The 12,990-nt window shown below is 53.3% G+C and overlaps 4 protein-coding genes across 4 annotated transcripts; 1 reads left to right on the forward strand and 3 right to left on the reverse strand.

Moving 5' to 3' along the window:
* Positions 1-892: 892 nt before the first annotated feature.
* On the reverse strand, positions 893-2,899 carry UMAG_06092 (uncharacterized protein; the record flags this gene model as incomplete). The annotated part of the gene is made up of 1 exon (XM_011394148.1): positions 893-2,899. The coding sequence occupies one exon, from the start codon at positions 2,897-2,899 to the stop codon at positions 893-895; it is 2,007 nt and encodes a 668-aa protein (XP_011392450.1).
* A 1,087-nt stretch (positions 2,900-3,986) lies between these two features.
* On the forward strand, positions 3,987-5,402 carry UMAG_06093 (uncharacterized protein; the record flags this gene model as incomplete). The annotated part of the gene is made up of 1 exon (XM_011394149.1): positions 3,987-5,402. One exon carries the CDS (start codon positions 3,987-3,989, stop codon positions 5,400-5,402), a length of 1,416 nt encoding a protein of 471 aa, XP_011392451.1.
* Positions 5,403-5,673: 271 nt separating this feature from the next.
* UMAG_11602 (uncharacterized protein) lies at positions 5,674-6,620 on the reverse strand (the record flags this gene model as incomplete). The annotated part of the gene is made up of 4 exons (XM_011394208.1): positions 5,674-6,169; positions 6,253-6,370; positions 6,447-6,469; positions 6,565-6,620. 4 exons carry the CDS (start codon positions 6,618-6,620, stop codon positions 5,674-5,676), a joined length of 693 nt encoding a protein of 230 aa, XP_011392510.1.
* A 1,183-nt stretch (positions 6,621-7,803) lies between these two features.
* UMAG_11603 (40S ribosomal protein uS2) lies at positions 7,804-8,420 on the reverse strand (the record flags this gene model as incomplete). The annotated part of the gene is made up of 3 exons (XM_011394209.1): positions 7,804-7,993; positions 8,052-8,329; positions 8,367-8,420. The coding sequence occupies 3 exons, from the start codon at positions 8,418-8,420 to the stop codon at positions 7,804-7,806; spliced, it is 522 nt and encodes a 173-aa protein (XP_011392511.1).
* Between the last annotated feature and the right edge of the window lie 4,570 nt (positions 8,421-12,990).

Here is a 12,990-nt window from a genome sequence, read left to right on the forward strand (position 1 = left end):
CCAAGTCCAGACAAGGTTCTACGCCGTCTGGCCGGCGGTTCCACGTCGTCAATGCAAGTTTCCAGAATGCAGTTGCAGGAACTTGCTGTGCCACGATCAGCCTCGGCATTCAATGACACCATTGATGCCTACCAGCAGAAACCCAACGCTCGGGAAGCACGAAAGCTCCGACGGTCAGTTCTAGAAGCCAACGAGAAGTTCCACGCTTCCATTGCTGTGCTGGAGGCCGAAATTACCATGCTCCGAGCTCAACATGAGGCAAAGAGCAAAATAGCTGAGTTGGTGGGACGCAAGGTGGCAAAGGGTGATCAACAGGTGCTGTCCAAAGACGGCATGATCACCCGAGAACATTCAGAACGGGAGTTGGTGGCAAAAGGTCCATTCAAGGAAAGCAAGAGGCGGGGAAACCGCCAGGACGAAGCGGAGCAGGACACGGCACCTCCTGCAGCCACAGCTGCTGTTTACAACACCAGGTCTGATGATAGCAATGTTGGTATTTTGGCATCAGCAATGACTCCACCTCCACCCCCAATGCATACCTTCTTGGATGAGCTGGACGATGGCGAGCCTCTCAGCTCAATCAGCAATGACGACCCTGGCGAATTTGGATTCTTTGACACAGTTCCAGTAGCAAGCTCCTCACTTTGCAAGCATTGATTTCTGTTATCTCATCACGTATCATAGTATCTCACCATGTGGCAATCAAAGTTTCAACTTGTTGTGATCACAGGCGGCCGAGCTTACGATCATGATGAGTACTACCATCAGATTCAAATTTATATTTAATAGCGCGTCGGAGAGACAGATGCGTCGGAAATACAGCCACGTCATTGTCGTTATATCTAGTTTACATGTAGACCTGTGTCACCGATGCGGTGGTAAAGCCATTCCTTCAGGCGGAAAGTGGAGATACGACTGTGGAGTTCCACATTTGACCGGCAGCAATGAGCTTGCGAACGGCCTCTTTGCAGAAGATGACGCCCATCTTCGTTGAACAGATTCCAGCTGGACCACCTTCGTCGCCACCGCCGGTCCTCCGTTTGCGGTCTCCGACGCGCCACCAACCGATGAGGGTTGAGCTGTTCTTGGCTGGTGCCACTAAAGTCTCACGCTGCTCCTGACCCCAGCCATCGATGTCAGCATGTATCCTCCAAAAGCTGGAAAGCACCGCGACAGGACGCTTGGACAGCAACGTCTGGTAGTCGGAACTGGACTTGCGGAGGCGAGCAAAGTTAGGGCTCGCAGTGCCCAGATTGGCGTCCAAGCGCTCTAGCCAAGACGACATAAGGAGCCTCGGGTTGCCACCACCAGCGCCATAGATTCTCCAACCTCCGCCACCAATGTCGTGTTGGCGCGCTGCGCGTGCGCGTTGTCCTGGAGCCAGGATGCGGTCAACTACCGTCTTGCCTTTGAGCAGGCCGATGATGCGTGTGATGCCGACAGGCTCGATGAGAGCAGGCAGAAGGTCGTAGAAAAGCGAACCAAAGGGTCCGTGACGTTCGGCAAGATATCCTGCACGTGCTCCGGAACCTTGAGAAGCTGTGTCGGTGTACCAAGAGGCGGGAGTCTCTGCATCCACATGGAGGAAAGAATGCACCAGGTCAGGATGCTGAATGGCAAAGTCTTGGGCGAAAAGAGCACCATAGCCGGTGGAGACGAGCATGAACTTTCCGAGCAATTCACCATCCCCCTTTTCCTTCTTTCCCGCAGCATGCTGAGGGCTTGCGTTGAGGTCAACCTGGTCATGCTTTTGAAGAGCATGGTAGAGAGCTTCGGTCTGCAAGCGCACCGAGGTAGGTTGGTAGACAAAGTCTGAATGACCGTAACCGATACGGTCCCAGAAGCAGACGCGAGTTAGAGCAAGGTGACCATCGTCGCCGCCGCCAGAATTAGAAGGGGAGGAAGCCACCATCTCGCGGAGGAACTGCGCTGCGACTACGCCAGACACGCCTCGGTCCGACATGACCAGGGCGGTGGGTGCATCAACGGAAGCGTTGTCCGACTTGAGGGTACCTGGGCGAGCAGGAGTGGACTCGCAGGCGAGATGAAGGCGGAACGAAACAGGATAAGGGTTGACATCGGCCGGATCGGATGGGTAGACCGGATGCTTAGTGAGTGAAGTGGGATGCACCATGGTAAGATTGCCGAGAGGTCGGAAACCAGAATCGGCTGCGTCTAGCACTAAGTCCAAGGTTACGAGCGCAGAAGCGAGGGCGACAGCAAGGCAACCGAACAAGGCCCAGAAGAGCTTGAAACGCCTCTTCCACTTTGCTTGAGCTCGTGCCAGTGGGATCTCGGTGACAATGGGAGCGCCTACATCAGGATTGAGCGTGAAGGGAATTTTTTGCTTTTGCAGATGATGAGATGATAGGAAGGCCCAGAGCGTGGAAAGGAAGCAGAGAGCAACGGAGGTGAAGCCGAGGGAAGAGTGGGTGACACGAAATTCTGGAACGGCGAGGAGGAGCACCACGTCGGCCACGGTGCAGCAAAGGACGAAGAGATGAAAGAAATTGGTAGCGTGGGTTGCAAGCTCGAAGAAGAGAAGACCAGGGCCTAGCATGGAAACCGAGATGAGGCAAAACCAAAAGGGCAATACAGCAGGCGAGCGATGGGGAGGGAGGAGCAACGGAATGGGCTCAAAATAGTTGATGGCCAGTATTATGAGCAGGACGGTGACAGGTAGCAAGAGCAGCACGCCCAGGGCAAAGTAGAAACGGAGGAAGAGAGTGAGGTAAGGTGAGCCTCTCGAACGCCAAGCCCGTGGTGCAGATGGCAAAGAGTGGTGAGAGATAGCGTGATAGTCGGGAGAAGTGGAAGATGATCCAAGGAGAGGCTGCCTCTCGCTGTCCTGAGCATGATCGGCGGCCGAAGCCACCGAGGAAGACGACTTGGTTGTCATGCTGACACTCGCAGCGAGGATGTAAGATCAGGGCGGATGCGAATTTCGATGGAATCCAGTTCTATAAGAGGGAAGTCAAACTGTACCGTGATGTTGACGAGGCACAGAGTCTGCTGTTTTGCTACCACCGTCGACGGATACCGCGTTGAGGATGATGGTGCTGTTGGGGGGTGCGGTGGTGGTGAGGACGATGGAGCACACGGCCCTAATCCGCCTGTGATGCCCTCCTTCACTGTATGGGGTTACGGTGCGGGGAATGTGATTCACGATTCGGAAAAGCCGAAAGTGGATATGACGCCAGTATGCGCAACTCCTCCAAACGTGTCCCTGCGTTCAAATCACTGAATGCTGTGTCTCATGAAACACAGAAGCAGCAGACGTCAAGGAGCAAAAAGTGGAGGCTGCAAACTTCAAAAATCAAATCACGAATCGCGTGGACCACGAATGTGATTTTTGCGAGAAGACAGCTAACTTAGCCAAAGTTGATTATTAAGAGAGAAAAAAAAGGGTTTCATGAATCACTTCGCAACGCTCCCAACGGGTGGGACGTGTCTGTTGAGCTTCTGCGCTGTCGTGTTGCTTGTGGCGTGTGGTGGAAAGTGTCTGTGTGCGTTCTGGAAGAACAACTGTGAAAAGGGTTAGAGGAACGCGCCAGAGAAGAATGGACGAGAGGCGTGCAGTTAAAGTGCTTTTCATGTGTCACTTTGACTTGCGACTGGGAGTCGCATTCACCATCGCTTTTTTACAGTCCACCGCTCACGCCTTGGTCGCTTTGAGTGGCTCAACAGGATCCATTTGGCCTTGACCGTCGTAAGCATCTCCAACGCCGCACGCGCCACGCTCGGCACCTCCGATCTGAGCAGCAGTCCACCAGCCTGGTGCCACTGCTAGTTGGTTGCAACCCAATACGACCGCCCACTTCATAATCCAGGTCCACCGACGCCATCGCTCCCTGCCATTCTGTGATTGGCACCTTTACTCGTCGCCTCTCACGCTCAAGGCACACAGCCTCATCGGCGCTTTCCGTATGTCTTGACTCTTTCTGCCGCAGCATTTCACCTCTCCGAGCTTGTAGCCTCTCTTCAGCATGGTCAGCACCGTCTTGGGCCTGTCTCTCAAGCAGGTCTCACTCGCCGTGCTCACTCTTCAGAACACAGCTCTTGGCGTCGTGATGCATCACAGTCGTGTATCTGCTCCTGTCGGCAAAGCCTACTTCTTTCCCACGGCTGTGCTCCTCACAGAGCTGCTAAAGTGCATCATATCGTTTGCCATTGCCGCCCTCTCTATACCCACCTCGAGCGACTCGCTTCCAATGCCATCAGGCTCACACAAGGCACCGACTTCCAAGCGCAAATACTCGGCTTCTGAGCACGACGTACTACAGCCGCTACGATCCGACGCCTCTTGCTCGCGTCTGGCTCACTCGAAGCTCAATCTGGTGCTAGATCAGGTTACGGCCCAAGACTATTGGAAACTTTCCATTCCTGCCTTCCTCTACGTCCTCCAGAACAACCTGCAGTACATTGCCGTCTCCAACCTCGAACCGCCCGTCTTCATCTGCGCGTATCAGATGAAGATCCTCACTACTGCCTTCTTCAGCATTGTTCTTCTTCGCAAAAAGATCGGCATGTGGCAATGGCTTTCGCTCGGAATGCTAGCCATAGGTGTCGCCATCGTACAGATACAGAGCAAGTCAGTTTCCGGTCTGGTGCCCTTCGAGGTTCACACTCACGGTTATGGCCACGTATCTGCCGGTCCCGCCGCTGATCTACCCCCTCCGCCACCACCACCTCCCTTCGATTCGCATCGTGCCCCACCCCCCGAACGTCTACCAAGCATCGGCTCCTTCCTCTCCGGCTCCGACACCAAGGACTACGACCGTCTGCCTCCATCCTCACCTTCTTTTCCCGGCTCGCGCATATCCATGAGTATGGAGGAGAGCGCAAGAGCTGACAAGCCAATGCAGCCCATTCAAGGCTTTCTCGCCGTCATTGCTGCATGCTTCACCTCGGGTCTCGCTGGCGTCTATTTCGAAATGGTGCTCAAGACCTCTGATGCCAATCTTTGGGCCAGAAATGTGCAGCTTTCCGCCTGGTCCCTTCTTCCCGCTGCGCTCCCTGTCTTCCTAGAGATGGTCCGTCATGGCATCGACTCGCCCTTCTTGCATTTCGGCGCGAGCGCATGGGCCACCGTGGTGCTTCAAGTCACCGGTGGTCTGGCCGTCGCCATGGTCATCAAGCACGCTGACAATATCTTGAAGGGCTTCGCGGTCAGCTTCAGCATCGTGCTCAGCTTTGGCTTCAGCGTCGCCTTCTTCAATTTCCCATTTACCGCTCCCTTCGCTGCAGGTGTGACACTAGTCATCTTGAGCACACTCTCCTATTCTCGTGCGCCCATGAAAAGGCTTACAAAAGCTCCATCTACTTGGGCCACCGTGACAGACGCTGCGTCGTCCTCAGCAACTTCTTCCTTCCGCGACAAGACTAGGTTGCTCCGAGACTGAATCATCACAACCATTACCACTTCCTTCAGCATAACCTCACCGACCTGTGCATTCATCTCTGTTGTGCCCATGTGTCTCGCTGAGCTCAAGCATGTACACGATCTAGAGCTTGCTCGCGTTGGCCCACTGTGCTGTCCAGTCCTAACGTGCTCCCGGCATCTTGAGCAATCTCTCATGTGCATTCGTGATTATCGACTCGATGGATGCTGTCAACGGTGTTTGTTATCCTAAGGTAGGCTAGCCAAATGCCGGTACTTATCTGCTACATGACTCAAAAGAGATCTGCAGCTCTGACCTTGTGAGTCTCTAGCCCATCTCCACTCAAAGCTGCCTGCTCGTTGGGCGGGGGCACGTTCGCCGAAACTCCGCCTGTTGGCGATGGCGCTGCTCTGTAACCGGGCGGCGGTTGCCTTGGAGGTGGCCTTGCAAAGTTCGGTGGTGGAGCTCCGTAGACCGGTGGTAGCGTTGGTGGAGGCACCGAGTACGGTCCAGGTGCACCAAACCCGCTCAACATGCCTGGCATCATACCGGGTATTGGCGCCTTGCCGCTCATGAGGGCCTTGTGTGCCTCCAGCTGGATTCGCAGTTGCTCTTTGGACAGCACAAGCTTCTCGATTCGCGGGCGTTTGTTCTGCGTCGGTACGTTTCCGTCAGCCCTTTGAGCGGCTCGGCGTGCCTTCCATTCTGCTAGATCCTTTTCCGGGATACCTGCCATGCCATAGATTTCGATCTCGAAAGAATCTCGCCCAGGTAACGTGTTCTCGATCCTGTCCAGCCGAACCAAAGTAAGAATGGGTCAGCGACTAGCGTGAGGTAATAGTTTGGCACATCAAGTCGGAGCAGCACCTACTTTTCTGGATCCGCTTTGTGTACTTGCGTAAGATGCACTGCAAGACCCCCTGCTGTGTTCAGCCTTCGCGGACATTGTGGACATCTGTAGTGCTTGGATTTTTGATGCTGCAGTAGAACTGTTACAAGAGAGCAGCAAGGCGTTTGAGGTCAATTGTGAGACGATGCGAGCTCGCGTTCATTCTAATGGCCTACCTTTCTCGTCTTCGAACTCGCGACTACAATTCATTGCAAGGTACGCGTTGGGATGTGGTCAGGTTTTTGTCAGCTACGATGCAGAGTGAGCGAGGGGTCAACGTGACAACCGACTTACTCGCAGTACCAGCACCACGCCTCGAGCTGAAGCGTCTTTCTCTTCTTCTTTGCCATCGTCGCTGGCTCTTCCTGTGGTACGCTTGGGTCGAGAATTCTGATGAACGTGGAAAGCAAGAAGGATTCTAGCTTTCGACGACTCAGAAAGAACGCAGCTCCACTTGGAGCGCCAAGGACCCTTAACGCGCGAAGAGTTGCACTGCCAGTCGTAATGATGACTAATTCAGGAAGGTCCGAATTACACATGTCTCACTCGAAAATCGTGAATGTATCACGTTTTTTCGCCTGCTCTTCGAGGCTCTACTGTACAGTCTCGTCACTCGCCGCACGCGTTCCACGTTCACAAGATTCAATCGTGATTGATGACTCACGCTTATGTTTCACATGGCTCCAAGCTTGCTAGAGGAAACATCTTCGATTGTCACCAGGACTGTGACTCATGCCGTCCGTGTGAGCATACGAGGTTCATCTCTGTGACAAGTGACTCGTAGCTTTGTGACTCAGGCGACTACCCTTTGAAGTTTCTCAAACTTGATTGGATCCGAGGATAACCACTTTGAATAGAGCAAGATTTTCAGATGCGCTTGGCTCGAGCCAAGCGGCAGACGTCTCTGATAGTTCTCTACAAATTTTGCAAGGGGAGTTTCACACGGGAAGCTGGACGAAGACAATGCTGTCAGATGCTCGTGCAAAGCGGTAGAATCTGGAAGGCTCATGCACTGCACCTGACGCAGTATGAGAAGCTGATGTTCACGGATAAGCTCACAAAGGGAGCACGCACACTTTGTATTGTTTCCCTGCTGAAGAACACTTTAAGCTCGTGCACTCGGAACATACGACCACAGGCTGACAAGTGAAGGTTGCTAAGTTATCTAACGGAAGCAAGACCTAGCTTGGGAACATTCACTTCGTAAAAAACGGAGAAATCGATCCTCGCAAACAGCCCCGGAGCCACCCTCACCCATCGCAGAAAGCCGGCGTAGCAGGCGTCCATGCAATATCCGAGCAGCGAGACGTATGTGTATTACCGATTAGGCAGCACAGGGACCACATATTGTGACGCTGATCCGGTCGCGAAGTGTTGGCGAAACTCTTTCTTTCCCAAGAGCTGGTGGCTTGCTCGGCGGCACCATTGGTGCAGAACTGAGCGCCCTCGGCGTACCAGTCGACGTTGCCAGCTTCGGTGGCGAGTTTGACAGCGACAGCAAGGGGAACGTCAGCCTGAACTCCAGCGGCACCATCAGTGGCGAGCGCCGACGTCTCCTTGGGCCTTACGCTCAGCCTTCTCAGGATCATGGTAGAAGAACATGCCGGGCATCATCGAAAGGTCACCACCCTTGAGCCGGAGGACAGTGCGGCAGAGCAGACACCAGAGAATAACAACAGAGTGACGGCCACGGACGTTGCCGGGTATAGCGATGTCGACAAATCTGAGAGGCGGGACAGAGTCGTGAGTCGACAAACGAGATGCAGGATATGTTGACTTACAAGGCCTTGTGCATGGCCTGGTGGCTAACATGGGGGTCGATGACGATGATAACACGGGTCTCCTTGAACCAACGGGTGACATAGTTGGTGGAAGAACCGGGGGTGAAACGGTCAGCAATGTTGATGGCACCGGTCTGGCCAGCAAACGTGAGCACGGCGCAGTAATCGTACTGACGGCTGGAGACGACAGGAATTTCGGCAGGGTTCTTGAGAGTGACAACGGTAGCAAGGATACGAGCGGCGAAGATGATCTTCTCCCATTTCTTGCCGATACTGAACTGGTGGACACCGTCAGCGTGGCCTTTGTAGACTTACCGAGCCATCTGCTTGTCGGCGTTCTTGGTTCTGATGTGCGTCTTCAATGAGCATTGAGCAGGGTGCGCAGCTCCGAGAGCTCCCGCACCAGAGCTGTTCTCCAATCACGCGAAGGTTGATTCGGTGGTCTGCTCGCCGCCGAACCCAATCGTGAATGTCGGAAGGCCAGGAGCACTGCACAAACAGAGTAGTACAGGCTTGATGCCTACGTTCTCGCAAGATGCCAGCATGGGCCTTTGCGATCGCATTTTAAATCTTACCAAAGAGAGAGAAATGAAGGAAGGGAGAGGAGATGACGGGCTGAAGATACTCGAGACAGTCGAGGCCACTGGCAAGGCCAAGTAGTCGCACCGTCCCAAACAAGCGCCCCGATTGCAATCACGAATGAGAAATAGCATTGAACGTCGATGTGGGCTTGCAGGAAGGGAAGGATCTGGAAAACACCAATCTTCAAATGATCAAGGCGCGTCTTATTGCCCGGCACTGTCGTGGTTGCCCATCGCTAACGTGGCCGTTAAGCGCTCGCTTCCGTCTGTCGTCATTGAATTACGTATCTTGAGGCCAATACTCGTCGAGACTATGTTTTCAGGTAAACTGGGCGTCATCTGTAGCCCATCTGGAGCCCGTTCATCGAGTTCATAATGCGCTGGTCATATTTGGCGGTTGAATGGTTAGCGTGAGGAAGGAAGAGGGACAGCTAGGTTGTGAGCTTTGAATGAACCCACCCCGCACCTCGCTGAGGCCATTATTTATCTTCAGAGTGGAGAATCGTGAATTCACCTTGTACTGCTCTGCTACCCGTGCTGCCCCTGGAGCACGTCCAGGTACACTGCTGAATCAGCGTCCGAGAAGTTCTGTGTTGCATATGGTGGTTTGTGATGGTGTCGCAAGCGCCGACGACCGAGGAAAACATGAGGTCCTGTTTTGGTCAGCTTGCTAGGGTGTTTACGAAATAAAGTAAACTAAAATCAAGTAAACTATGCTGTTGCTGTCGATCTCAAGAAACAGGCAATGCTGAACTAATTGAGTTGATCGACACTCGTGACTGATGTTTTGTCTGTTGAGGCTCCCTTAAGAAGGGCAATGCAGCAAGAGTCGGGAGCTCAGGTGCGTACGGTGGGACTGACCAACTGCAACTATTTGTTCCCGTCCAGCTCTGTCTTTCTATCTGCAAGTCCCGCCTCCACCAAAAAAGCACACTATGACTGAGCTTGTTGATATGACTGCCACAAGAATAAAAAAGACAACCAGTTCGAGGTATCAGCACTGGTGGCCATGGTTGGTCGTCGGAAGAAGCCAAGTCGCAGAACAGCATCGGCAGCAACGACACATACGTCGTGAAAAATGGAAAAAGTCGTCCTCGGAGCCACCCCGGCAACCACCCAGGGTAGCTCCCCCTGAAGAGCCACCCCTCAGGAGGATCCTAGATCGGGAGTAAGCAGCCACTCTAGGTGGTTGCTGAGGTGGTTTCCGATGAGCAACCACCCCCATTAATCATGAATCAACCGATCCCAGCAAACAGCTCAATACGCCACAGTTGTTCACGGTTGTCGATGCAATCACAAATCATGAATCACGTCGTAAAAAAAAGGAAAAAGTCGTCCTAGGAACCACCCTGGGCGGCTCCTAGATGGCTTCTCGCAGCAATCACCCCTCGCAGGTGGCTCCTAGGGTGGTTCCGAGGACGACCATCCTCTCAATAGCTCATCGGCCAGTCACGAATCACGAATGTTAATAATGTATACAGTATACTCAAGTATGGGATTTATATAAACTTTAACTGTGTTGACGAGGAAATTTACGAAGCGCATATATTCATGATTTCACCTGGTTTGTGTATATGAGCTCACCGTAGTATCGCCCGTGAGCTGATCTCTATACATTCACGATTCGTGATTCGTGATATTAATCTAAGCCAAAAAGCGAGCAAGTGAGATGGACGAGTAAGTAAAGGGCCAGCAGCCAAACGAGCGAGTGAGACCAGCGAGTGAGACCAATTATTGAAGTTTTAGTGAATCTTTAGCGGGCGCTAGATGATCGAAGTCTCCCTTTCCTTAGAGAGGCGAGTTGGGACTGAGTAGTGGTCGAGAATAGTTTGGAATGTGTTTGGATAGCTTGTTTTGGACGAGGGGACTAACTACAAAGTGTGAGCGTTCCCTCTGTATTTATGTACATGAGTTGACTGGGGTACCCTACATGAGCTTCTCCCTATACGTCACCTCCTCATACAGCTGACTAGCTGTAGCCACGACTGGCCAGATGCATGAGTCTGTTCTCCCTCAGGTTCTACCACTTGGTGCGAGTCTGTAACCAACGGCATATTCCCACAGTCGTCCAGCGACTTGTGTGAATCGTGAATCTACTCTGGGCTTCTCCTTACCAGCGCTATGTTGTGAACCGGGGAAACTCTGGCGTTCTGAGATACCTACTCGTAACCGTCCGGTCACTCGTGTATACCGGTTGGGTAACTCACGTCGTGAAAAAAGTAAAAAGTCGACCTAGGAACCACCCCGGCAACCACCCTGAGTGGCTCCCCCTGAAGAGCCACTTGAGCAAGGGCCCCCGATCTTGCTCCCGATCTAGGGCTCCTCCTCAGGGGTGGCTGCTCCTTGGAAGCCACCCTGGGTGGTTCCGACGAGCAACCACCCCGCATCAATCATGAATCAACCGGTCCCAGCATACAGCTCAATCACGAATACGCCACAGGTGTTGTCGATGCAATCATGAATATAATATATTAATCTAAGCCAACGAGCGAGCGAGCAAGTCACGAGTGAGATGGACGAGTGAGTAAAGGGCCAGAAGCCAAACGAGTGAGCGAGACCAGCGAGTGAGATCGACGAGTGAAAGAGACCAACGAGCAAGACCAGCGAGTGAGATCAACGAGCGAGACCAGCGAGATGAATGGGGCGGGCTAGCAGGGTTACAATGATGCACGGGCAAGCTGGCGACAAGGAATCAGGAATCACGAATAGGATGACGCTTACCAACTAGGCAGTTGACGGAAGGGGTTTTTGTGGCCATCGGCGGAGAGTGACTTGCGAGAGGAGGACAAAGACGAAGAATCCAAGCTGGATCGAGATCGCTTGCCGCAGACGGTCGGAGGCAGCAGTCACATGAGTACGGTCCATCGTGCATGGTTGGTGGACAAGAGATGGGGCTTGCCGTTCACCGACAGCTCGAGGGCGGTGGTGTGGCTAGCCAAGTTGAAAACGAGCTCGACGTAGTCTACGATGGGCAAGGAGGCGACTTCGACGACCATAGTGGTAGCGTATCACGTATGGGTAGAGTCACGAGTCGCTGCATGGTGATGGTTGCAGACGAGTTTTAAGACAAATCACGAATCACGAATGTCAGAACGTAGCCAAAGGCGAGAGAGCGTATCTGAGCAGGTCATATTCAATATTCTCGGTGAATCCTTAGCGGGCGCTGGATGATCGAAGTCTCCCTTTCCTTAGAGAGGCGAGTTGGGACTGAGTAGGGTCGAGAATGGTTTGGGATGTATTTGGATAGTGTGAATTGGACAAGGGACTAACTACAAAGTGTGAGCGTTCCCTCTGTATTTATGTACATGAGTCGACTGGAGTATCCTACATGAGCTTCTCCCTATACGTCAGCTCCTCATACAACTGACTAGCTGTGGCCACAACTGGCCAGATGCATGAGTCTGTTCTCCCTCAGGTTCTTCCACTTGGTACGAGTCTGTAGCCAACGGCGTGTTCCCACAGTCGTCCAGCGACTTGTGTGAATCTACTCTGGGCTTCTTGCTACCGGCGCTATGTTGTGAAGTGGGAGAACTCTGGCGAGTTACTATACTTGCGCGCGCACCGCGGTCGTACTGCGGGTGCATTGAGCGCGTGTCGCGCGCGTATGGCGCGCGTACTGCGAGTGTATCGCACGCGTACCGCGGACGTACCGCTGGTGTACTGAGTGCGTGTCGCGCGCGTATAGCGCGCGTACTGCGAGTGTATCGCACGCGTACCGCGGACGTACCGCTGGTGTACTGAGTGCGTGTCGCGCGCGTATAGCGCGCGTACTGAGAGTGTATCGCACGCGTACCGCGGACGTACCGCTGGTGTACTGAGTGCGTGTCGCGCGCGTATAGCGCGCGTACTGAGAGTGTATCGCACGCGTACCGCAGACGTACCGCTGGTGTACTGAGTGCGTGTCGCGCGCGTATAGCGCGCGTACTGAGACACCTACTCGTTCCCGTCCGGTCACTCGTGTATACCGGTTAGGTTACTGCAAGGGTTGCATGATTGTGGGCGATCAGACTAAACGCCAATCGTAGATATTCTAACACTTTTGTCGCCCATTTGTGATTCGTGATTAGCGTGAATCATTCGTGATTGGATTTTACATTAGAATAATTAGGGGAAAAACCCCGTGATGGTTCTCGGCAGTTTTGATGAAGGGAAGAAAATGGTGAAAAGATCGCTTAATTTTCTGAACTCGAGATTACATACAAAGTGAGCATATTTATGTCTTTGTGAACTGCTAGTCCTGCGACTCGGGACATCTACCGTCACTTTCCCCCTCGTCTTCGCTCTGTGCGGGGCGTGGCCTGTGTGCCTTTTTCGTGTAGACTCTTGCAGAGTAGGCGAGGGCTATCTCATCTCTGCCT

Source organism: Mycosarcoma maydis, chromosome 21 (assembly GCF_000328475.2).
Source record: "Mycosarcoma maydis chromosome 21, whole genome shotgun sequence".
Lineage (NCBI taxonomy): Eukaryota > Fungi > Basidiomycota > Ustilaginomycetes > Ustilaginales > Mycosarcoma > Mycosarcoma maydis.